General features: G+C 45.5%; 2 protein-coding genes across 3 annotated transcripts in view; one reads left to right on the forward strand and one right to left on the reverse strand.

The window, feature by feature from the left end:
* MAPKAPK3 (MAPK activated protein kinase 3) overlaps positions 1–9,207 on the reverse strand; it is a 53,845-nt gene extending 44,638 nt beyond the window's left edge. The window contains exons 1-2 of one of the 2 annotated variants that reach the window (XM_082289052.1): positions 9,158–9,207; positions 8,042–8,391 (exon numbers count right to left, since the gene is read on the reverse strand). In XM_082289052.1, coding sequence (XP_082145178.1) covers positions 8,042–8,266 — 225 coding nt within the window. In that variant the 5' untranslated portion in view covers positions 8,267–8,391; positions 9,158–9,207. The other variant, XM_082289053.1, reaches the window with a different exon arrangement.
* A 7,590-nt stretch (positions 9,208–16,797) lies between these two features.
* CISH (cytokine inducible SH2 containing protein) lies at positions 16,798–25,517 on the forward strand. The gene is made up of 3 exons (XM_082288534.1): positions 16,798–17,280; positions 21,860–22,083; positions 22,568–25,517. The coding sequence occupies exons 1-3, from the start codon at positions 17,234–17,236 to the stop codon at positions 23,068–23,070; spliced, it is 774 nt and encodes a 257-aa protein (XP_082144660.1). The 5' UTR covers positions 16,798–17,233; the 3' UTR covers positions 23,071–25,517.
* The last annotated feature ends 1,109 nt before the right edge of the window (positions 25,518–26,626 follow it).

Here is a 26,626-nt window from a genome sequence, read left to right on the forward strand (position 1 = left end):
AGCTAAGGGTGGTACAACTCAGCACTGCAGGGCTTTCACAAGGCCCAGACTGACTCACACCTGGGCAAAACACTCACCCAGCCAAAACATCAGCACACAACAAAGTCCTAGCCATGGAGATCATGAGTGCTCCACACCCTGCCATTCCCAAACAGTTTCTGTATCTCAGAAATGCCATCCAAAAAACCCATAAACAATCAATTTTTTTCTGATTTCTCCCCTTACAAAGGGCTTAATAAATCTGTCCTCAGCCCTTGTTGACTCAGATCCCAAGAGCTGCTTTAGGGTCTGTTACTTGGAATGCCAGCATCCCTAGGAGAGTATTCAAGAAAAAAAAATCCTGGGAAAAAGCCCATGGAGAAGAGCCAGAGTTTGAACTGGCAAGACTTAAGATCTGTGCACAGTGCAACTTTAGTAAGACTGGCTCCTTATCCAGATCATCTGAAATTACTCATAAGGATGGCACACTCAGGGTGGTTTGTTTGGTTTTTGGGGTTCAAAAAAAAAAAAAAAAAAAATCAGCAAGCCAACTTCTCTGGAGGAAAACTTAATTTTTACACAAATTTAATATTTGGGCTTTCTCTTAATACAGGCCATGAAAGCTCCAGTGCAAAATGCCAGGTATCACAAAGATTCAGGAACTCGGAGGCCACTCGTGATTTACATGCTGAGCAAGAATCCTCTCCCCCTTCACTCCCGAGGTATTAAAATGCTGCAGCGTTACAGCTTAATCTCATTTACAGAGCTTTGAATCATCTTAAGTACTTAGGAAGTCTGTGTAAAATACCACAATCCCTGCAGTTTATACACCCTAATCCAGACAGACCACACCACCAGCTTTCACTGCTGCTGATTGGAAAGATGTTCTCACGGTTTTCCAATTAATTAAACAGGTCATCTACTCTCCAACTCCAGCACTGGCCACATCCCTGCCACTTCCCTTCCCATCGATGTCGCTGTGCCACACGGACTTCAAACAACTCTGCAGGACGCAAAGACAAAAAAGACAGCTCTGCAGACAGCTGGACTGTTGCTAACAGAATATTGCACACCATCCCAAAGTTTGCTGTTCTAAAGACACATTTATCATGGAAAACCTCCAAAACAGGGAAATGTATTCAGGTCATATGTGAAACGGGAACTTCTTCAGGGTCAAGCAAATAGCAACTGCAAAAACCTTTAGGGATGCAAAATGCTGCATGACGGTGTAAATAAATCAACGATTGTATCTTTTTTTAAAGAAAAAGATAAATCACTGTGTACAGTGAAGGGATTAAAGCAGAACAGTCTTCACAGGAAAGATATCAATCCATTAACTTTCTCAAATTCACATTGACTCTTGCTCCCAATAATGGTGACACCTTCCTTCTCTATGCTTCCCGTGAATTTATCACAGCATGAACATAATCTGTTTTCAGCTGAAACTGAGCTGGCACAAACGACAACAAGAAGCCCTTTATTCTTAGGCCAGGCCACTCTTACACAGGGTGCTACCACAGTCAGAGAAAAATACACTAAGGAAAAAGGGATGTGTGTGAGCTGTGACATTCAGGTGTGCACCTGATTCTTCCCAAACGTGATCAGCTTTTTTCCAATCTGGGCATCTCTCTCTACATGCTATTACCATAAGTAAATGCAGCTGAAGTACACTCGTGTTGTAAATTAAGTTTAAAATTCTTGCATATTTGCTCCTTTGTACTTAAGCTGATTTACAAAATCCAGTTACCTGTAACGAGACTCCCACTAGCAGAAATCAGCGAGGTTTACCTTTGGTTAAATGGCATAGGAGGATTTATACTCTAAAGGGAGGAGGGAGAGACATAGAGAAGAGCCTTCTAGTCCGAGGAGGGTGTCAGGCGGTCAGTGGCGTCTGACCGAGGCACACACGCGCTCTGCTTTCAGCACCCTCCCCACAGCTGGCCTAAGACACTTATCTGTAACATTATCAGGTCTTTGAACTTGGCAAAACGGGGAACACGCCTTGATCTTCCCAGCTTTGTTGCCACTCAAGTCAGGGTATAACTTGTGCCAGCTTGCTGAGAGACTGGGGGAGAACGCAGAAGCTGCAAAGTAGCATCAATGCGGTTTTGCTTTTTCAAGATGACTTAATGGTTTACAGCATTTGGCTTTCTGTTTCTGCTTTTTAGGCTTAATGAACTGCCATTCAAAAAAGTAAAAATTTATTACATATGGTTTCATTATTTCAGACCAAGCCCATCTTTTTATTTTTTAAACTATTTACTGTATTTCAAATAAAGAGCACACCAGCCAAGAATGTCAGATCTTCAAAGTAAATTGATAAGTCCTCATTTTTCAAGAATTAACTAGTCCAACTGACACTCTGAAAGGTGCCAGTCTGGCCCCAATAAGTACAAAGCACTCAAAGACTCTGGTCTTGAATGACTCACTGGTTTAAAAACAATTCTTGTAGCAGTAGAAACGACCCACTTTTTAATCGACTGGAAGTTATTTTAGGTATTTTATGCATATTTACGTAATAGTCACCAAGATTGGCACTGAAGGATAAAATTCAAGGACCAGTCTGATGCTATCCATATTTTAGGTACTCCTCTGTAGACAGGGCTGCCACTTAACTAGAACTCTTCTGAACTCATATTCATTCTATGTTGTATCCAGTTTTGATCTACAACACGGCTCCCAGACTTTGTTACTCAGACTTAAGCTGTGTTACTGACACTGAACTTACTGCAGCATGAGCTAAACCAGCATAAACAGGCTGCAGGAAACATGGTAGGTAAGAAGGAACGACAGAATACTTCACTAGAAAGTGTTAGTTTCCTTCAGAAACACACAATCATTCCAGAAGAGCTGCTTCACCCTGGATAAAACCTAACCAACTATTACACTTGGTTCCCCAAATTCCCATCACAGTTCTAAGCTTAGCACACCATTATTCTTCCTTATGCCAAAAATGTTGAAATGTTTCATTCCTAATCTGGCATAATTCTCTTCTAAAAATGCAATCTGCAGCATCTAAGAAGATTGTTACCATTTCCTATTCTACAGGCAATCATCAGCCTAAAATAACCTTCACTTTCACAGTGTGCAGTGCTTTCTCCACTGCTGCATCATTTTCCTTGGTCATCATCTTACTTCATGCAGCAAGAAGGGCATTTTACAAGCACCAGCTATTTAGATAACTTGCAAAACAAATACTTTGCACTATACAGTCTCCTGTTTGTGAGCAATCATGACCTGGCTTCAGGGTAAACTAACTGAAAACAGACTGTCCCACTATTAGCTTTTGCCATGCAGAATTATTTAATGTAATAAGAAACATTAAAATTGAGTGAGAGGCAGAAACATAGCTCGAGACTAAATGGAACTGAGGCAGAATGCCTTTGCCCACAGCAACTCACCTATGGAAAGCAGAACAACATTCTCTAGATAGTCTTATGTGTGGGTCCCAAGAATCACTTCAGGAAGGATTTTTTTTGCAAAATTTGTTTCTCTATTACCTGTTTTCTTTCCTTCTGAGAAGAAAGTTATGCTAATACTGTTATGCGTAACAGCAGAGACTCCTACTCTACAATTATCATTTCTATCATTCACTAAAAATTCTTTAAACCTAAAAGGCAAAGAGGGTGTTCAATTTTGTTTGCTTTTTGCTTTATTTAACATTTGGGCTAAGCCTATTTGTCTTCAAATCAGCAAGTTACAGTCACTTTTCTGCTGGCACTCAGCAGCACAACACATTTTCCATGAGGCACAGGATGGCTTAACTCACTATTTATTCTAGAGGATAAGGTCTATGTGTAGATGTGGCACTTGGAGACATGGTTCAGTGGTGGACTTGGCAGTGCTGGCTTAACGGTTGGACTTGATGATCTTTAAGGTCTTTTCCAAGCTGAACAATTCCATGAAGTAGCAGGTCCATTCATACACTCCACCTTAACCTGGAAGTGTCAGGTGGCTGGAGGCACCTGCAGTATACAGGGAATGTGTCCAATGCTTAGGGGAGAAGCATTTTACCTCTGCTACTCAGGAGTTACTCATCCTAAAAGTACCAATGCACCCATAACCAATGGACTTGGCTTTCCTGAAGTTCCAAAGGTCTTTGTTTTGTGGCTATGCCTGAACTGTCCTTCCTTTCCTTCTGGAAAGAAGCACCATCTGTTTACTGAAGATAAACATTAACATGTAACACTGTTTTTACATCCTGAAACATCCACCAAAATCCTGAAGCTGCAGATGCAAAGAAGCCCCAATACCCTGCAGAAGACTCTCTACCTCTCTGCTCTCTCTATTCTTATTATTTCTTAATCCCAGCTCTGAGCCCTTCCTACCATTTTCCACAAAAATAAAGGAGATCATCAAATACATTGAAGTATTACTTTGACACCACTTAGCAGGAATTTGTGCCAAAAAGGAAATGAGGGAGAAGAAAAGAAAGAACAAGGAGCTGTGGGTTGGGGCTTTTTTTTAATGGAAGGCAAGTCCCAGGAGTTCACATTTATCCTCACAGGTAACCAGCTATTTTGGTCTCCTCTCTCTAAAAACAGTGAGGAGTGCAAACACCAGCAGAGAACACTCGGGCTGATGTCAGCGTTAAAGACGTGGAGGTTAAATTTGCCTTAAAGCTCCAAAAGGTAAAGTGAACGGAAGGGGGCAGGCTGGCAGAGAGGAGATAAAAATAGAAGTGACTAGACTTCACTTGACAGCTATTTCTGGATCAACTATGGAAAGAGATCTGAGAAGGTCTTCTATTTGTAAGGGAGACAGAGACCAAAACATAGTTGCCTTCTAGAAGGCTACAGTCCTGCACAGCAGTTTTGTTTATGCTTCTACTTTTCTAAATCCCCATGTTCTCACTATTTGGAAACAGTGATGTTCAGCCAAAATGTCATTATGTGTCTAAGTGAGAAACCAGATGAGATTTTCTGGAGTAGGACAGCAATGCATGTGGCATTTCAATTTAACAGAAACAAAGCTGACAGCACATTGTAAAACTGGGCAGCAAATCACAATGCCAAGCAGAGTAAACGAAGCCACACAGTATTTTAGGAAAATAACCAAAGCCCTGCAGTATTTTCAAAAGGATGTATTGTGTTTTCCCACTCTAAAATGATTAGTGAAATTCTAACCAGTTCCAATTATGGATGTAGACTAACAGCAACAACAGGGACCTCCCAATTACAGCATGGAGTGCTTGACTGACATATGGCTCTGGGGATGAATATTTTTGCCTGTTCAAGCCCTTTCCTCTTGAGTACCTCTGTTAAAATTCCTTCCATTGAGTAATTTCTATCCAGATCCTGGCAGTGCTGGCTCTGTTCCCATTTAAAAGAAAACCTGCAGGCAGAAAGCAGTGCCATCTGCCCAGTCAGGAGCTGCTTTAATGGGCAAGTTTGATGTGAAGGGGAACAGCCTATTACACTTTATCTTCAGCAGCAGGAGTGATGTTCTTCCTTTCCCAGGAGCAGGTTACAGCAAGCACTCTCATGCCTGAAGTATTTGTCCACAAATATACATAAATCTCAATGAATATGTGCAAGCAACCTCCAGAAAAAAATCCATCCAGCATGCCTTTTTTTTCATGTTCAACTTGCAGTTCAGTCTTCCATTTCTCTTTACCTGTCATACCAGTTGGGTTTGTTCTGTGACAGCTTCATCAGCCTCCACTTTCTATTCCTGTAAGTGAATGATAACCCTGCCATCACACCTGAGAAGAATGAGCAGTGGCAAGGCCCTGTTGTCCTGACACAGAGAATTCTGCTCTGAAGCCGTTTCTGAATATTTTTTTCCAAGTTTCTTGTCCCTTTTATGTAACTGCTTTGACTGGATGATTTGCTCTGAAGTGTCATCTGGAGCAGGTTTGGGACTTGTGTGGCCCAGTTCAGGTTCCACAAGAAACAAAGAAAAAACTTCTTCTGAATATTTTCATCCTTGGAAATATCTTCAGGGCTGGGAAAAGATCTTTCTATTCTTGCCAATTAACCAAGCAGTTTTTATCCCTCCTTGTTGGGTAATCTTCTCACTAGCCCATCTTTGCAGAGAGCAGCGGATTCTCTCTGGGCTGCTGGCAGTTTTACTTAATTGCATGTTTAACTTTTTATTCAGCACTTAAACCCATAACAATGAGAAATACACACATGCAAGCAGCAAACTATTACCTGCCGTTCAGACTCCCTAGAGAACTCATAAACATCTTAATATTGCTGCCATACTTCTGTCCCTTTCAGAAGAAAACTGCACACATTCCACAGTTGGAAGGGAAAGGGGATGACAAACACATGTACAGGGTAAGCTCAGTGATGTATCAGCCACTGCTGACCTGTAATGACTGGGGAAGTGGAACTTTGGTCCTTAACTTATATTAAAAGTTCTGGAAAAAAACAGCCAACTCAATCAGTGCTAAACAGAAACAGGTATTAGAGACTCCACCATAGGTTCCTCCAACCCATCAAGCAGAAGACATTCTGTCAGGGCACAGCAGTTTCCATTCTCTTCCCCTCTCCCCATCTCTGAGGGCTAAAATAAAAAAATATTTTCCACATGCTAATATCCATTGGAATCTATTTCCTACTTCATTCCAAAGCTACCAAATTTGCTCTGGAACATACTTGTTGCTACTGGATTGTCCTCTGGGATGGCAGCTTCTGATTTAAAATGCTTCCAGCCTTTCTGACTACAAAACCTTTGAAGTATGAATGATCTCTAACCAGCAACAAAGCCATGAAGTCTTCAGAAACAGCAGATCAGCTTCAGCATTAACTATTATCCTTTATCACAGTATGCTAAGTTTAGAAATTAATGCTACTAGCACTCCAGAAGGACCTGATTAATGGATCACCTCAGAGCTGCAAAAACTTGACACTCCCCTAGGCAGGTGCAAAACCCCAGTACTTGCAGTCTGATGTCAAAACCTCCAGTTTCCCCATGATAAACTTCTGTGAGTCAGCTACGTGGAGCTAATACAAAAGAGTGTGATAAAGTACACGAGAGTGTTGGAAACACGTGAATTAATCAGCAAATTATTGTATTGTAAGCTTTTCTAGTTCCTCTATTAAATTTTTTTTAATACCCAAAGCTACCAGGTATTTCCAGGCTTCTCTACCAAAATGCAAAAGCTTTGGTGGGGACAGCAGTTCTGTTTGGTAGAGACCATCTCCAGGCCTTGGCAGCCCTACAGGTGACCAGTAGCAGATCCACCCTGATCCCAATACACATGCAGTGTGTTTAAGAAAAAGAAGGATACCTGAGAGCCTCCTTGACCCATCAGATTAACATCAGCAAGGCATCTGTAACATCCTTAAGTAATTCTCATGGCAATTACTTCAGCTGGTTCTCTTTCTCTCCTACTGAACCACCTGGCTCTCATTTAGGCTGCTTTTTTTCCCCTAACAATGTGGTTTAAGAGCATCAGGGAAATTTTCAAGTTTAAAAGCTGTAGAACAAAAGGCAAGTAAGCTTTATGTTCTCTAATGAACGCTTATTGCTCCATTTATTTAAGTGGTACTTATCACCATAAATATCTACTAAACTCACTTGCCCTACTGGTGTAATCAGTGTTTTCACAGGAAACATCCTTTGGTAAACGGATTGCAAAAATAAAGTAGGAAAATAAACGAACAACTAGAAATGTTTCTTAAGAAAAGTCTTCAAACAGAGGAAAGACTGAAGATCAATGAACATTTAAATATTTCACAGCTTAGGCCTATTCTTTGCACAAGATCCAAAATAGTTTCCTTCATGAGTATTGCATAATATGTTCATTCAAAATCTAGCAAGTTTTCTCCCAGAACACACCAAGACACTGTTCTCTCCCCCGCTTTTTTGTCTTTTAAACATGAACATGAGAATTTCACAGCTGATAACGTTATTCTGGAAACTACACAGAATATTCTGGAAAAGGCTCAAGTTGAGACTCCAGTGTTGCAATAGCAAATGTTTCCACATATTCAGATTCTTCACCGCTTTGTGAAAGGTAAGCAACAGAACAAGTAGCTTTTACAGCGTTCTGGGAGCGAACTCTGGCCTCCAAACCATAAATAAGGAAAAAAAGACAAAACACACATACCTTCAAAGCACATTTCTGGCCTGTCTCCTTGTTGAAACACTCCAGTACTTTGCCATTGATTCCTAGCCCTAGCACACGTTTGGAGAGTTTGTAGTCATCTGTAACTGCATGTTTTTTTATCTCTAGTTTGACATGGGCTGTTCCCCCAGGCAAGGATTTCACACTGCTCTTGCTCTCCACATGACTCTCTGCCTGGGATTGCTGTTCACCTTCACTTTGTTCCATATCAGGGAAGAGTCTGGGATGACAGAGATACCCGACAGATTCCTGTGGGGTATCCTCAGCAGAGTCCCTTCTCTTAAGCAATCAAACCCAGTGCTTCAAACAGTCCATTTGATCGCCATTGAGTCCTGAGTAAAAATGTAAATAAGTGTTAGTAATTGATGTCAACTAACTGTTGTCCCACCTCACTGCTTTTCTCTTGTTTTTAACAAGATGACCAGGCGCTAGAGAGAACAGAAGCGGAAGGTCACCTCAGGAAAGCACACTTTGCCTTTACAAACCAGTCACCCCAGTTCCAAGACACAGCTCTCAGTCTGCAGGTATAAATCACTGCTTTTACTGTAACAAAAAGTAACTGAGTAACTGCTGAGTCTTGGAATAACACTACAGCTAAGCTCTGTAAAATAGAACAGAGCTTCAAGCTTATAAACCCGCATCAACCACTTGTTGCCTCAATGTTTTATGTAGAAATCCTCACGATGGTCCCCTGCCTCATCCCGACACTCCCGAATTACGCAAGAGAACCAGGAATACCTGGACTGAACCCCAGAACGGCACTGCCTGGGTAGGCACCGAACCCTGGGGCAGTGCTTTAATTGCCTGGGTCCACAGGAGAGGGGCAGGGACCACCAAACCACCCAAAAACTGGAGTCCGTGGAGATGCCATGGCGTGGCTCCCAAAGCCGAGCGGGTCCCGCTGGGGACTTGAGGGGGATCCCCGGGGCGGGTCCCGGTGCCAGCAGCCCCGTTACCACGAGCAGAAGGGCCGCTCGCTCAGCCCCCCGCGCTGAGGCGGCGGCGGAGGGCGGGAAAGCTCTGAGGCGAAGCCGGGAGAGCGGGGGGTGTCGGCGGCGGGAGCCGGGCGGGGGCAGCTCCACGCCGGAGCTCGATTACCTGCCTGTGGCGGCGCGGCCCCAGCCGAGGCTTCCCGGAGCGGCTCGGGGAAGGCGGGCTCTGCCTGGGTCCGCCCCGCCGCCCCGGGCAGGTGCGCGCCGCCTTCCCGCCCCGAGCCGCGCCGGGCTGCCGGCGGCGGGACCGGCCCGAGCCCCCGACAACCGGCGGGGACTGGGCCGGGCCCGAGCGGGGAGCGGGAGCTGCCTCGTGTTCAGGTTCCACTGTTCGGGTTCACCTGAACAACCCTGGTGGGGAACAACCCCCGCGGTGATTTTTAAGGTGATTTAGGGCGGTGACTTTAAGCACGATATTAATTTATCGGGGTAAACGGCCCTGATAGAGGGGGCAAATAAGGCTTCAGTGGCGGCAGCTCCGGGCTGGTACCGCAGCGCGCCCGCGCGGTGGCACCGCCGGCCCTTCCCCCGGTGCCTCCTCTGGGAAGAACCGCCACGTTCGCTCCAAGCCCTTTGTTAAACAGGCTGTTGCAATGAGACTCGACAGCGGGCAATGAGCCTTCAGGCGCTTGGCTACCGAAAGGGTGCTCTCACTATATGCAGTCACTAAACACGACCGAAGACGCGGCCAGTGTTTCCCGGCACTTTCAGATGCACAGTCAGGATACTAAAAGTGATGGTTCCCACAGCAACTGTCGCTCATCCCTGGTGCACAGAGTGTGGTTCCAGGGATGTGAAATGCTGAGCTTTTTTCCCTACATGTGAAGATGAGTCATGCATTGAAATGGAGCTGTATTCGTATCACTGGAAGGAGCTTAAAGTTCACATGCTTTACAAGTTAAAAATACATTTGTCATTTTACGTAACATAATGGCATCTGGAGTTCTAGCGGTTAGGAAAATAATTAAAAGGGCTAATGAGCCTTTTCTCCAGGGAATAAAAAGTAGTTCAACTTAGCAGGATGCAGATCCGCAGTACATCACCATGTGATGTGACGCTACAGCTATTCTGCCTCAGGTTTCCCTTCCAGGCTTTCAGCAGTTCAGCTGCTGGAGGGCCTGGTTCCCTGATTCAGTTCACCTATTCTGGGCTAATCAAATCCCTGAGGAAAACAGCTATTTCCAACTTTTTCAGGTTTAGCTGCCAGCCTTCTTAATCTTTGCATCACCTCCCACTGTGGTAGTCTGAGAGAATGTATATGTAACTCTGAGCTCCCAGGTTGCAAAACTTCAATAACATGGTTCTCCAGTCACCAGCTTGCTCTGATTTTCCTTCCCATGGCTTCTGCCTGTGTTTGCTGATCTGTTTGTCCTAGATGGTAATTTCTTTCTCTTTGCAACAAGTAACTATTAGTCCTCTTCTCAGTACTCAGTCACTGGGAGCCAGACCCTTCAGAAAACTTCTAGATCTCTCTGCTCTCTTCTGCATTTTTTAATTTGAAAAACATACCTGCTCACATCCATCTGTAGCTCCCATTACTGGCCCCACTTTGGATCTTTCCATGTTACTCTCACCCAAAAGCCTATGGCTGCCCAAAGCAAGTAGGAGTTACACTGACTAGCTCATTGAAGTTGGTAGAAAGGCAATTTATGACTCTATTCTAGGAAATATTAAACGTTGCAAAAATTCCAAGCAGCTGTCTACATAAGGGGCTGCTATTTTTTACAGTGTGTCAGAAGTAAGGAATTTCATTAAGAAACTGACTCTAACTATTACAAGAATGAGTTTCTAAAAAAACAAGCTGTGCATGGAAAGCAAGGAGGAAAGATGAGGGAATAAGACAGGATGTGTGAAATTAGTTGGTTCTACATGTGTCAGTTATGAGCAGTCTGCTGATGAAAAGAGTAAAACTGGGAGCATACAAAACACATTTTTCAAGTCCCTGGGTATCTCACTGGATGAAAAGCTTGTTTGGGTTCATCACCTGATACTGCCTGGACATGCTCTTGGCAAAGTTCATCATTTTACCAGTAGCCAGTAATAAGTTTAAACAGGGCAAACACCTTAAAAACCCAGTGTGAATCATTGTTAATAAGGCCTTACATCAACCCTCTGCTAATTTCAACCACCATAAACTCCTAAAAAGCCTTTCTAGCACCAGCCCAAGTATCAGACAGCCTCACTCTACACAAGGATGGCCCCAAAAATAAAAAACAGCTCCTGAAGCTTCTCTTTGTGCTTGTGGCAGGTGGAGCTCCATTAGCATCCTCTGGAGATGCTGATGGGGAATACACTGACAGGCTCACTGCAGTTTGTTGAGCCAGGGGACATTTTTCATTCAAACAGATATTTTTATTTATTCATTGATGTTTGCTTTTTGAAGTTTAAAAAAAACCCCAAAACAGTACTATTACAGGCTAAAAGCCCACTACAGCAAAAGTTCTTTCATCTTCACAAAAATCCCTAAAACTGTAAATTAAACATTAATCCTATTTTTACCAGAAGTCCCCAACAGCAACAACACAAAACAACTTAAATTTCAAAAGAGAATTTGGTAGCTCAGCTATGCCTGCTTTATACAGCTTATAGGAGAAAACAGCAAATATTAAGGCCCTGTTCTTTCAATAAGCTTTGGAGCAGCAGCCCTTTTCCTCTAACCAGTGTCTTCACCTGGTGAAGCTTCTTATTTTAGCCAGCACACAGTTTGGACATGTTCTCCCTGGTTTTATCATGTCTTAGATATCACAGATAGCTGCTTTACAGACAGACAGCACCACTCTGTTTAAACAGAGAAGGTTAATTTTGGCTATTCCACTGGGTATTTTCGCTGCCTCTTTGCCATGCTCTAGCAATTCAATAACTGGGATCAAAGACATTTCAGACTTTCAAATGTCTCATTTCTTAATAAAAACGAAATGAAATAACTGAGTTTGCTGTCATCTGGAGAGCTAGGAAAGCTGATGTCATCAAATGTTCTCTGAGGGATGCCATATCTTGAGGAGTGATACCTGAATGCTACAGGGACCTCAGTTTCCTTATACACAATATATAAAATATATATATACAATATATACAAAATATTTATGATTTGCTTGGAAGTCAGCCCTTTGATAGCAATGTCCCATGGAAATCCCATCAGCTATGATAAAGAGATTATCAGCTGAAAACTAGTCACTTGTTTTTCTGAAACTTTGCTTCCTCTGAGTAACAGCTCTCTATTTTTTTCTGCTGTTATGAGCTATCAATGCTATTATATAGATGTCACCAAAGAGAAAATCCTCTGTACTGTTAGGTTGAAGTGAGGACACAGCTTTGTCTGGTTGGGAGGTTGCAACAACCTTATTAAATCCCCCAGGAAGTTCTTCAGAAACTGCATCTGTGATATTAGAAGACAGAAAGGGCAGCTCTACAGAGTAATATTTTGATATGAAGGAGAACAAAAGCAGCCTCTTGTAGGATCTTTACTTTAGTCTGTCATGTACACAGTGGTCTGAAACACAAACTATATGCATGTTTTTCTGCCTGTCTTTTGGCTCTGCTCTGGAGGTGTCTGTCTCAGATTTATCAAAAAGGCATGAAAAAAGCCAAACTCAAAAAGCTCATCAGCAAACAGCCTAGCTCTTTTCTCTCCTGGCTGACACAAAACCAAGTTTATAAAGCTCTTTCACAGGCAATGATCTTTACTGATACTTTGTTGCTAGAACAACATCTCTTCAATTCTCAACACCCTCTGTCCTAACCTGGGATTATAACATGGTTTCCAGGAGGAATTTAAATTCTGGCTATGAAGCAGCTTCTAGTTAAGGAAAGCGAAGTCTCACGAACACCACTCTCACCATCTGGAGAGCCTGTCCCAGTACCTGAGTTTGTTCCTCAAAATTAATTCCTCCATGTTAGCACATAGTAGGTATTTTCCTATAGAAATACAGATGAGGATAGAAATGCTGTTTTTTTATGCCTGGCCTCAGACACCCTATTACAGGTACCTTGTCTTGGTCATTGAGAAGGTTTGGGGAGGCTCCATCCATGTTCCTCCATAGCTTATTGATGGGGGAGTCAGAGAGACACCAGTTGGGCATTTCCATTTCAGCAGAGAGGGGAAAAAAAGATAAATTTTTTCACAGAAGAATCATAAATCAAAAGCAAAAAAACCCCTTCTATTCTGTCTACAGGAGATGGTGCTTCATTTTATGCTGCAGTGGAGCAGAAGAAATTAATCTCTTTCACTGAAACATCCTGCAACTAATGGGTATGACAACATTGCCTGGTAGTCCTGGGGTGGCCTTCCAGGCCACTCAGAAATACAATTTTTGCAGAGACACAGCATCCAAATCAAGCAGCAAAACCCCTAAGAGACACCACACTGCCATCACCTTCTAGGTCACCACATGCCACAAGCCTTGGGACAACAAATATGCTGAGTTCCTTACAATAACCCAGGGCATTTTTCACAGCTTGAAATAAAACCCATTTCTTTCTGCACATCCTACTTCTCATAAAGCCAGCTCAGATGTCCCTGTATCCATGGCACAACTCACCCACACCCTAGAGACTCCTCCATTGTTCCTCACGAGGCTGGGAAATCAAAACCACAACAGTAAGTTCACCACCTGTTGTTGGTTACAGAAATTGGTGTGTCCTGCTCGAATAACGAGCTGGCCCCTCTAAACAAGGAACTGCTGCTTGTTATTGGTAACGCTGGGTCTGCGATTCCTTACAGTACAGCTCAGGGTAAGGGCCAAAGTAACCAAAGGGGTGACTTTCAGTCCTTCAACCTATTGGTGAAGGTAAATCCAGTCCCCAGGCACACAGACCCCTCTCGGAAGTTACGATTCTGGATGTCACTTTTCATTTACACCAACTCTACAAGATCACAGGAATGTCCAACTGCACAGCGGAAGCCGCGTGGCACCCGCAGCGGGAAGGGACTCTGGCCACCGGTCTTCCCAAGCACACATTTAGCAGCAGATGGTGCTGTTGTGTCGGTGAACTTTCCGGAGGGACTAACTGCCTCATAATTTCTGGATTTTCTTCCCTGACTTTACTGCGAGCTTTGAGCTTTCTTTCACACCTTTCATAACTAAAGCCTAGCACTCAATGATATCACTCAACACTATTTCTTGCTACTGCCTCTGTAATGTTCTAATTCTTCAAGACAGAACTCTGGAGAGCCGTTTATAGGAATATAAACTGGGTTTAAACAACTCCTTTGTGTGAATGGCAGCAATTTATATTGACTGTGCAAGGCCTGGGACACCACCACATCGGGCACACTGTGCTGTTCCCTCTTGGGGCATTGTCGTGTGCCCGAGGAGTGCCAAAGACCAGCACAACGTTCATGTAGAATGATGAAGCACTGCTAAGTGCTCCTGACTTCGAACCGATCAGTGACTTTGTAGATAAAACAGCCCAGGCATTAGCCCGGATATGTTTCTGAGGTGGTCCCCTAAAGAAGTTTCCAATGCAAATGCAAGCTCCTTTCATTGATGCTCACACGCATTAGCTACTTCGAGTCAATGCTCATCTCTCCGGGTCCGGTAGGACCCGTGAGCAGAGCGGCTCGGGTCCGGTCACTGCGGCTGGAAACCACGGCAGGAGAGCGGGACATGCACTGGGAGCAGCCGCTGCCGCTCAGAGCGCAGAGCTGCCGGCGCAGACCCCGCTTCTGCGGGGGATGTTTCCTCTGCACAGTTCTGAGCGTGGCTTCCCTGTGCCGGAGGTACAAATGGCTGCTCGGCCCCCAGCACAGCGTCTGCACAAAAAGCCTCCTCCAGGCGAGGATCACTAGATGGAGCCCAATTCTAAGTGAAAAAAAAGATGCAGACATATCCTCACTGCCGGAGCCAGGCTGCAGCGCTCCTGCCGGCACACCAAGCTGGGATCTCAGCGTCCCCTCCGAGGCTGACGACGAGTTAAATACCTTCTGAATGTGCAGGTTCACTGTGGTTTGCAGGAGACAAGAGCTGCTCCCACCTCTCTAGCCTAGATCTGTTCAAATCCATCGTGCTGCTCTATCACCGACAGAAGGTTTAAACAACCTCGGATTTAGATGTGAAGGGGCCAGGCACGCAGGTGTCCCCTGCAACCCTGAGCCAGGACTACAACGGGGCCTCCGAATGGCCGTCTGAATGTTGTGCTTGTTGTGCCACGGGAAAGGTGAAAATTGAAATTCCTCTGCCAGCCACTCGCCTGCCCTGTGAATTTACACATATTCAGATAAAGCGTGAGCTGAAGTCTGTCTTAGGCTCAGAAGCAAACTGAGCTTCTGAGGTCAAGGAGTGCCTGCAGGCTGACATTCCCATCCCCTTTAGATGGCCCTCAGAGTTCTCAGATGGATGGGGTATACTCGGGATACTTAGATGGCCCTCAGCACATCTCTCTTCGCATAGCCGGGTATTATTAGCAGCACTCATTACTGCACTGCCCCTGATTCAGGACAGAAAACGGATGGAAGTGTGCAGGAGGCTGAGCAGCTGCCAAATGAAACTGCAGGGAGTGAAAAGGCTGAGTCAGGAGCCGAACACAGCCTGCCTGCTCTCAGACTCATGCCCACGGGAACACCCTTCTAACCTCACCCTTATCAGCATCCTGCCTTCCCCTCTGCTCCCGGCCCCCTCCACTTCTGAATGGCACAATGATTACTAATATTTTTAAGTATTCAATCGACTCCAATGGAGGTGGCAGACAGACCACTCTCATTCTTTCCTATCTCTGACAAGTGAAGAGGTGGCAATTCGTGTCAGGAAAAGACAAAAGCTTTTGTTATAAAGTGTTCAAAAATAAAAGGCTCAATAACCCTAAAAGAAACTGAAATATTTCTTCCTGGATTGCCAAATTTTAACTTGACAATGATCTATATATAAATGCAGGACAAAACGGTGGTGGCGTAGGCTTTTCCAGGAGACTGCTGAGCTGATACCTGATTCTCAAAGGACTCCCAGGTGACCAAGACAACCCCTTTAACACAACCTATGCAACGTGCCAGCCACACAGTCGCTGCCCAGAGTAGCAGACGCTACAGCACATCCTACTCCCCAGGTTTCACTGGAAATTGCCCCATTCCCTGTTTGCCCCTCCGGCCCCACGGCCTGGCCCCTCCCCGAGCACCCGCTGCACCGGTGCTCAAGCGACCCGGAGAGGATGCTAAACTGCCGGGGAAGGGAGGCATAAAATGACACCGCGAAACTACAAATGCTTAAAAATAAACAGGAGGAAAATGGCACATAACTGCGAGTAAATCAAAGGGAGCCGTGCACAAGCCCGGGCAGGAGGAGGTGGGCGCTGCCGGCCCCGCCCCGGGCGGGCCCCGCGCATGCGGCGGCGGCGCCCATTGGCAGCGCCGGGCGCGCCGGCCCCGCGTTCCTGGAAAGTTCTTGGAAATGGATCAAAGGCGTTTCCGCGAACACGCGCGGCGGCCCCGGCCCCGCACGGCTCCCCTCCCTCCCTCCCCCGCCTGCCCGCCCACCCGCCCGCCGGGAGGGCTCCGCTCCCCTTCCCTCCCTCTCTCCCCCGGCCATGGCAGCATGGACGTGGCCGTGCTGGACACAGCTATTTATACCTTCTCTCTTTTTTCCCCCCCCCTCCCCTCGTGGCTGATATAGGAAGAGTGATGCGAACACAATACGATTCCAGGAATCCCTCACTTCCTGGAACAGATCAAAAGGGACACACAAAAGATTACTAAGGAGGTTTGCTTTTTTTTTTTTTTCCTTCCACAGAGCTTCACTTCTCCGTAGCCAGCGCTGAGACAGGTCGCTGCTCCGGCTCTTCCTGCAGCACTCGGGGAGATTTTATTTATTGGTACCTATTTATTACTCTTTCAGAGTGCTCTGAAGGAAGATTAGTTCCTCTTTAAATACATTTAATTTCCTTCTTCTCTGGTTATTTTTTTAAACTTTTTTTTTGTTGCTGCTGTTTTCTGAAAAGCAGAACAAGAATACATTATTTTTTCTAAAGCACTGAGAGCGTACGCTTTTTCTTGGCCAAAGTTACTGAAGTCTTTGTCGGACAGCTCGTGTTCTGCTTGGCTTTTCCTGTGTCTGAAACAACCTGCAGAAGGGGTTTGCTGGGACTCGCCAGCCTTCTCTCACCGTGAACCCCAACTAGAGGCTCAACTCGCTGCTTCGGGGAAGCAAAGAAAGCAAGAAGAGGAGAAATCATTTCCCACCTTCTTGAAGACTTAATGCTTTTCCCTTGGTCCGGGAGTGACATGATCCTCTGTGTTCAGGGGTAAGATGCTTTGCAGCCTTCTGTGAAAAGCTATGCTTTGATAATTGTAATTAGGAAGGTTCTCTGGGACAGTTTTTCAGCTCGTGTGTGTTGCCATGTGTGACTTGTAATGGAATGGGAATGACTTCGGCTGGCCGAGTGCTGAGTTCTGTGTGGCTGTCCTATGTGTCTGTGTTTTAGATTCCAAGGCCAAAATCATGTAACTATAAAGTATTCCTGATTTCCATGCTTTCTATTGCTGAAACACTACATGGTATTCAAAGTTTTTGAGAGAGTAAAAACAACCTGGAGTGTGTTGTTCAGTGTGGGGGATGCAGTGCCAGTGTGGACACCAACCCAACACCATAGGTGCTCTCTAAAGTCCTCTTGGAAACGAACTGCTTACAGGGAAAAACTTCCCTGGAGTTTAGGTGCTTTGGTCTATTTCTAAGAAGATATTTATGCTAAAATAATTTCAATTTTGTGTAAGCTTAAGTGTATGTACACATACACAGCATTCTGTGGCGAGCCACAGGGGGCACATGGATAGTTCCACAGCTGCATTCAGGAGAACAGGTGACATCCAAGTGCCTTCTGTGGTATCAGTACTGATGTGCTGGCACTTGAGTGTCCCTGTGACCAGCTCAGTTCATCAACTGAGGAATACCTGGTGTGCAGGAATCTCCTGCTATTTTTACACATGCTGCATGCTTGGAAATTGTGAGCATTTGTTTCAGTCTGAGCCATCACGTCAGTATTTCCTATTGCTCTGGTGTACGGTGGATTTTCCTCAGAGGAAAATCTTCCTTGTCTGCTTGTAATGACCGAAGCACGGGGATTTTTCTGCCATTTTCCCCCCAGAATCTGTTCCACAGACAAGGAGAGCTCGTGCTTACCACTAATTTCCTACTACACAAGGGGGCTTGTTTTCACTCTTATTTTCAGTCTGCAGCTGTAGTTCCTATAGCCACGGTGAAGGGAATTCAGTTTTCAGCTTGGCCTTTGGGAAACCTGTATCCGAAGCTTTTCTCCAGGGTCAACATACCAGAACTCCTGCTTCCCTTACCCACCAAGAACTTGTTATGGAGCCAGATATGTAGATGTTTTTCTTTTAATGTCTATTTTGAAGACTATTTATTGCTCCATTTTCATTGTCCTCTAGGATTTCATGTATCCTGGACTCCATACTCTCTGTCCTATTCAGACCAAGCTCCCACTGGAGCGTTGGGATGTGGCTGAAGGGAGAGCAGCTCCACACTTTTTCTTGTAGTGTTTATGCTGTGTTATGAAGTTTAACTTATCCAGCACAGTAACTACAAAGCCAACACTAAATGCTGTCAGACATATCTGATTCTCCTGAACTTTCTTGCCATTCCAAGGCTTTTTGAAACACTAACTGCCAAAGCACAGGGAAGTTAATTTGCTGTTTCTTGAGAGTGCACCCAGACTCCCAGCTAGACATGCCAAGTTTCATATGATTGTTTGCTTCCTCCTCACAGCTGCTGTACAAACACTTTGCTCTACTCAGTCCTGATTCTCCACATCTTTCCTCTACTTTCCTTTTCTTTCTTTCTTTTGCAAATCCTTTCTTTGCCCCACTAAAGGATTGAATTTTTCATGTCAGCAAATCTTTTTCAGCCTCTCCTTATCCCAGAAAACTCTTCTTAACCACTCTTGCAAATGTTTTTGCATTAAAAGTTGTAGTGTGCCATTACTTGCTGATCCCTCTGCTCTCCCTTTCCTGTGCTGCTCTGTTTGCTCCCAGCAGCAGCTCTTCTTTCTTCAACGTGTGTACACTTGTTTAAGACACCAGCACCTCCCAGTCTGTCAAAATTTTGAATCCTTCTCCTCTCTTCCACCATGTTCCTTTGAGCCTGCAGATGCACTGGGAGGTTTGTAGGGGCATAAGGCTGGTGTATAGAAGGAAAATAGGAAATGTGTGAGCCCGGCCCTTCTCTGGCTTTGGTGGAAGGATCCCCACACTGCCTGCACGGGGTCTGGACTCCTCCAGCCTCATGTGGCACAAAGTGTAAGGTGGCAGAGCACGAGTACAGTGGGAAACCTCATCTCAAGCACATGGGCTCTGTAAAAGAAACCTACTGACAAATTCACATAGTTGATGTGGGTTTTGGAGGACCGAACTGGGAGCTGCTACAGCCCTTGAAAGTAAAACTTTCCTCCTGATTTATGGCAGACATTTCCCTGTGTATCTTTGCTACTATCCCTTCCTTCCCCGTCTCTCAGCCAATTCCTAATTTCCTCTCTGAAGTTGGTATATAAAAAGAAAAGAAGTTCCATGCTGTGAAAAATTTTCTTGATGTTCCAAACCTTTTTGGAAGGGTAGGCCAGAAAATTTTTCCAGCAGAAAATAAGTTCAGAGACATTTGGCACTTGGACTGCAGTATTCGAGTTCCAGGGAGTGAATGGTGCAGGACTGATCTTCCTTACTATCAGCCACAGTCATTTTCAGCTCAGGGAACAGTTGGTATAAGGGAGACACTGCTCTGCCAGCAGGCCTGGAACACCCTCTTTGCACAGCACTAATTGTTAATTAGGTTCAGCACAGGGAAAGATCAGAATCACAGAACATTCTGAGTTGAAAGGGACCCACAAGGATGGTTGAGTCTAACTCTGAATGACCCATATGAGGATCAAATCCATGACCTTGGTGTTATTTGCACCATGCTCCAAGCAGCTGAGCTGGTTTATGGTCCTCCTTGTGCAAAAAGGGGGGTAATGGAGAATCAGGAATCTCCTTTCCCCAAGGAGACAGGTAGCTGGGCAGTTGTGAAGACCATGACATTAAGAGGGAGACATCCAAAAATCTTGAAAAATGCAGCCCTCAAAACCTATAAATGTATCTCAAGGAGGATTTAAAAGAGAACTTGGAGCTTTCCCAGCAATGATCTCTGGGTATAAAAATATATCCAGATGCACAGTTCTGTCAAAGCCCCTGAAAATGCAGGTCCTGCGACCAAGGGTCCCTGGTGAGGACAAGGGCCAGCCATCACTTTTATTCAGCCTGGCTTCCTACCATTAATAGAAATTAAGAAACATAGATTAGATGCCATGAAAGCCAAGCAGCTATCCTGCTTCTGAAATGTGATTTGCCACATTGAAAAAGAGAGAATGTTCTTTCCTAAATACCAACAGAATAGCAGGGGGTTTCCTATGTATTGCAAGGGCAAGAAATCTCTCTCTGTAGATTTCAATTTACCAGTGGTTTTACAAAACTTTACTCAAACCTCCACATTTTGTTTAGAAAGGCAGAGCTGTGGAACTGATCATGGCTCTCACTTAAAAGGTGTGAAGGTGATCTCAGGTTCTCTCTAATGTACTTTCCTCCCACATCCCTTCTTCTTGTTCTCTGGACTTGAGTCTCAGTAGTTTGAGGTGGTGGAGTGCAGCTATGATCAGGTGCAGATCAGTTTACAGCACATTTATTTATGTACCTGAAGTGTCCCTGTTCACATAGAGCACAGGGAAGGAGGCAGATCCGAAGGGAAGCTCTTATGACTTCAGTCTCCTTCTGCTTCTCTTCAGTGATGTGGGGAGGTGGCTGCACCCTGTGCCATCACCGTCAGCTCCAGCGGTGCTATGGCAGTGTCACACTGAGGACTGAGTGTATTTCTCTCAGCCATCTTTTCTTTAAAGTGTCTGAAAGAACATCTGAGGTGTGTTGGGGATGATGGGGGGGATGTAACACAGGACATGCAGCAGGACAGGGGACACAGAGGCAAAGAGCCTACACACACTGGGACAGACACTAATTTTTGCTCAGGAGCTCGCCTGAGAATGAAGGCTTCCCTGGCCTCTGGCATCCATCCTCCCCTGGAGCTCTGCTTTCTTTTAGGAATCTCCATGCTGCAGAGGAGGAGCACCCATGACCCATGAGAGCTCCAGGCTCTGTGAAAATGCATTTAGATGCTGAGTAGCTACACCACTTTAGGCCACAGGGGAATACATGTTCTAGCAGTGTGGCCATGGCAGAGCCTCCTCCTGCTGCAGTCCTGCAGGGATTACAGCCACACTGACTTCTCCATCGAGCTGTTGAACGGTGGGGTGGGTGTAGTGCACAGGCTTGGCTAAAACAAGAATTCCCATTGTCCTCCTACACGATCGGCTCACTCTGAGTTCTGACAGATTCATTTAGGATCAGGTCATCCTTGAGCAGAAAGTGGGTAGGACAAAACCCAAGCTATTCCCAGTTCTGCTTCTAATTATATTGCAGTAAATGACAATCCCACTGGCAGAAACAGAAATGCTCCAACATTGTAATCATGTAAATGAAGCTGTAATGCTGCTATAAACCTTACTGTCCCTGAAACTATGTATTAAAAGGCAACATCTAAAAATATCAGATAAAATTTTCCTAAATGGCAAGACGGACAACCTTTTATAAGTCCAAAGGGGCTGACTCGCTCCCTAAGGGCTCATCTTTAGCTGTGTTCCTCCCTCCTCCCTTGCCTCTCTCAAACAATTGTGCTGAGGATCTGTTTGTAAAACATAACACGTTGTAGTACAATGTAGCATGCACTGAACAGACTCTGCAACTGATCTCAAGGCAAGGAGAAATAGCAGAGTGTGCCTTTCATTTCAGACCTCATCCTTTGCTGGCGGAGGAAAAGATCAGGAGACTGTCACTCAGGGGCATTGAGGAATTGTCAGAGCCCATCATGCAACCTCTCCCAGTTATGGCCTTCCAGGAGGAGTCTGCACCTGCCCTTGCAGCTCCAGTTCCAGACAGCAACCCACCTCAGACACGGGACCCTGAAGAAGACCTTCTTTGCATTGCGAAAACCTTCTCCTACCTGCGAGAATCTGGTAAGACTCAATTGCAAAGTCACGGGCAGAAGGGTGCAGGGACGCAACTCCACAACCTGAGCACCAGGAAGAATCTCCTGATCCCACTTCAGATAGGAACCTGCTTCTGTCACAGCCACATCTGACTCTTGTGCACACACCAAGTGTATCTGCAGTCTCTACAAACTTATATTATGAACTAATTTATTGCTTTATCTTTTGTAACTGAATTGGGAGAAGGAATTATAAAAAGCAAATTGCTTTTTCTCTGTAAACTGCAGCTGCTGCAGCAGCTGCCAGCCTCATCCCAAGCCCCAGCACAGTAAGGACAAGCATAGGCAGGAAACCCTTAGAACTTGGTCTTAATTTCTGAAGCTCTTGCCAACTCTGGCTCTGGTTGCTTCCCAGGCCCTGAATGTGGTTGTCTTCAAGGCTTCCCTAAATATACTGCCAGTCCTGTAATATGTTCTTTGCTTAACAAATTCTTTCTCTGATGTTTTTCCAGGTTGGTACTGGGGTTCCATCACCGCCAGTGAGGCCAAGCAGCATCTGCAAAAGATGCCCGAGGGCACCTTCCTGGTGCGGGACAGCACCCACCCCAGCTACCTGTTCACACTGTCCGTCAAGACAAACCGAGGGCCCACCAACGTGCGTATCGAATACACTGACAGCAGGTTCCGCCTGGACTCCAACTACCTGTCCAAACCTCGCATCCTGGCCTTCCCCGATGTGGTCAGTCTTATCCAGCACTATGTCACGTCCTGCACAACGGAAAGCAAGACCGAGGCTCCTTACCCGCCTCCGTCTCCTCTACCTCCCCTGCAGAAAGAGATGGCAGCAGCCGCGGTACACTTGAAGCTGATCCGGCCGCTGGGCCGCAAGGACAGCATTCCCAGCCTGCAGCACCTGTGCCGCCTGCGCATCAACAAGTGCACGGCCGACGTGGAGCAGCTGCCCCTGCCCCGGCGCATGGGGGACTACCTGAAGCAATATCCTTTCCAGCTCTGAGGCGTGGCTGTTCTCGCTCAGGCACAAACGACAGAGAGACACAACCACGAGAACTTTGTGTCTCCATCCCGCTAAAGGTGGGCACAGTGACAACCTGATTATCAGCAGAGACTGCATCCATCTTTCCTCTCCCCTTCTCTTCACATCCATTCCAGCCCCAGGGAGGAGTGGGTTGCTTCAGTGAGCAGCGGGGCACCAGCTGAGCTCTGACCCTTGGGCCGTACCGGCAGTGGCTGTGAGAAGCTCTGTGGGCATGGCCACACTACTTGAACGTCAGAGTTGCTGTGACACCGGACATGTTAATGTTGTTATTTTTGCTATTTATTTCCATGGCAGTTTCTCTCTTCATGGTATTTTTAAAGCACCTTTTACTTTATTGTTGTTTTGTTTCTTTTGTGGAATTAGAGATAGCATAAAGGCTCCCAGCCAACTGGCAGCCAAAGCTCTGTGGGAATTTGGATTCACATCCAAACAGCTTCTGTTTGAGCCTGTCCCTGTGACAGGTTACAGGAATCAACATCCAAGCTCTCCCAGGCTTCTGGGGTATGTGAGACTCAGATGACTGTATCTAGACCCACCTCTACAGAGGTAAAAGACTATTTGATTTTTCTTCCTTAGCTACAGAGGGTATCACAACCTCAGAGCACAGTGGGAGCTCCCAGAGACGTGTGCTGCATCACACATTGTGGACCGGAGACTTTTTGAGGAAGCTCTTCTTCCTTGAGAGCTCTAACCAGAGATCTGGATAGTGAGGTTGGGCCAGGGAGCACTCATCCCATTCTTTTCCCATCTTCTCCATCTCCAAAGGAAGTTTGTGATGCATCATTTAGAAACAAGTAATTCGAAACCAAATTTTCTCAGATGCAGGCAGAAGGATTTGGTTTCAGAGCACCCCGTGTTTGGCTTGTGTTTTCAAAGTGCTGTTTCCTGACCTTGCCCTTCCCTGAGACACAGGGCAAGACCAGGCTCTCCTTGAGCAGGGGCTCAGAGACAGCTCTGCTGGGCTGCACCAGTGACACGCACAGCTTCAGGATATTTATTTATTTATTTCTGGGGGTAACACTTGGAGGCACCTCAGCAGAACGAGCTGTCCTTCCTCCCTGCTCACACAGTGCCAGACTGCCGCGTGCTCTGCTCCTGCCAGCATTAGTCACCGGCCACATGGCTTCTGCCAGCTCCAGCCTGGAGCACACAATCCAACATTTCTGTTTGCCAAGGGCCAGACCTCTCCTCTCCCCTGCTCTGCCTTGTGTGTTTGTTATTCATAATTAGGCTTTTGGCTCTAGGTTTCCTTCTTGTGCCCCATCCCCTTCACCCCCTGCAGATGATGCACAATGGCTCTTTCCCCTGCTCTTTTACAGACACGATGGGATCTGCCCCAAACCAGCACAGACAAGTTGCCCCTTCCTGTGCATTTGCTGAATCCCATGACCTTCCCAGCCTTGCCATCGAGTGAGAGTAGAGGAGGGAACAAACAGATCTACAGAAATTACCATTTGGCTTATTTTGCCCCTAAGACCCCCTAACTTGTTCTAGCATGAATGAACATTAAGGATTCCTTGTTCATCCCTCCCTGGGACTCTCTCTAAGGCTCTGTAAATCAGAGTGGACAAACCCCCAGCTATAGCTGAGTGTTGGAAGAGAAGATGGAAAAGGATGAGATGGTGACCCAGGAGACAAGCTCAAAAAATGGGTTTCTTCCACCCTATCTTAAAGCTGCCGAAAGGGACAAGCTGGCCTGATGTGCTTAGTCGGTGTCCTTTTTTTTTTCTCTCCACATTTATACAAGTTTGTGCTGTTGCAAGCTTTGTTTTTGATACTTTGATGATTGACAGTGTGCATGTGTGATGTCAGGTTTGCTTTTTGGTATATCCTTCCCCCTTGCCCCCTATGGCAGCAACCATGGGAAGGTACTGAATGAGAATGGAAATTTAGAAGGCAAAAAGGAAACTTTTTTTTAATAATATAAATGATAAACCACTGAAAAGGCTTCCTTTTATCCAAACACCTCTATCTGCCTGAGGACACTGGGAACAAGGAAACCACGGCTCTCCAAGGAGCAGCAGTGATCTCAGGAAGCCCACACAGCTCAGCCACAGGCCTGGTAACTACAGCTTGGGAAAAATCAGTTGGAGAAGTGTATAGCAGGAAAGGGCAGGTTGTTCAGCTCTCTGAAACTTGCCTCCTACTTGATCTATTCTTTGTTGGGGGTGATGGGGAGGTCAAGTTGTGGGTTTGACTCACTGACCCACAAGAGCCCGGGAGCTTGTGGTTGACCCCAAGCTGAAGGCTGTGAGCTCCCACGGGCAGGGACCAGCTCTGTTCTGTGTTTGTTCTGCATTTAGCACAGTAGGGATCTCTAGGTGCTACTGCAATACAACAAATAAACAATACAGTTACTCCAAAAAGTCAGTTTCTTCTATCTTGAGACAGTTTGTTAAAAATCATTTGACGCTGGATTTTAAATAAACATTTTAAATGTACTTTAAAGCCACTCAATGTAAAAGTCTTTGGTAAAGTCCAAATGGATGAATTCATTTTCTATTTAGAGAAATCCTCCCCAAGAACACAGGGTAAACTCTTGACCATTCTTTTCAAACAAGACAAAAAGCCTTTTAACAAAAAAATGGCCCTTCAGATACTGGAAGAATTTATACCAAAATCCTCCTCAGTGTGGGCCTGGTTTCTACTGCACACAGATGAGCAGTGGCAGATCCCAAGTCCCAAGTTACTAAGGACTGAAGGAACATTTTTCAGTAATGTGGAAGAACACAGGAATGATTCTTGTATTGTTTCTGTATGCCACAGAAAACCAATAAAATGCAGGGGAAAGAAGACAGAACATAAATGGGCAGATGATGCTTAGGGTGGGAAATCCAGGGCAGATCCATTTTCCCCTTTTCTGGTGCCATTGGGCCACAGTGTCCCCATACCTGTGGCCTGGCCCTGCAGCCTTTCCCCCCACATCACCTGAGACACCAGACAGCAGGTGGGGAATGGATCTGCCCTATGATGTCAGAGGGAGACAGAGGACACCCCATCTGTCCAGAAACACAGGGAACACACTGAGCCAATGCCACTACTGGGAGGTGACTGCACTGTGGCCCCTCCATGCTCCTCTTCAAGGAGAGATGCCCAAGACATGTCCCTCCATCCTGCCCAAAGCAAGCATAACGTGCTCCCAACCACTGGGCAATGGAAAACATGCTCAGAAAAAAACCCTTCCCAACAAACTGAACTAGCTTCTCTCCCATCCTTCTTCCTCTGTGAATCCATTGGCTTCAAAGTTCAAAATACTGCTTTGAAGTACTCCTGAAGCAATGCTGTGCTTCCTATGCCAGCCATGGAAGTGGCATTCCCTAGCAAATATCGTTTCCACAATCTCATCAACCTGAGTCCATGGGTAGATTTCCATTGCACACCAACCAGGAAATATTGGCAATGCCATAATCCGTTCCAGATCAAGTTGTTAAACAAAAACAATCACATCCCTCTTGGTTTAACAGAAAATAATGGAAAGAGAACTACACAGGGTAGAAGCAAAACACAAAGTAAG

Source organism: Coloeus monedula (assembly GCF_965178545.1).
Source record: "Coloeus monedula genome assembly, chromosome: 11".
NCBI classification, from domain to species: domain Eukaryota; kingdom Metazoa; phylum Chordata; class Aves; order Passeriformes; family Corvidae; genus Coloeus; species Coloeus monedula.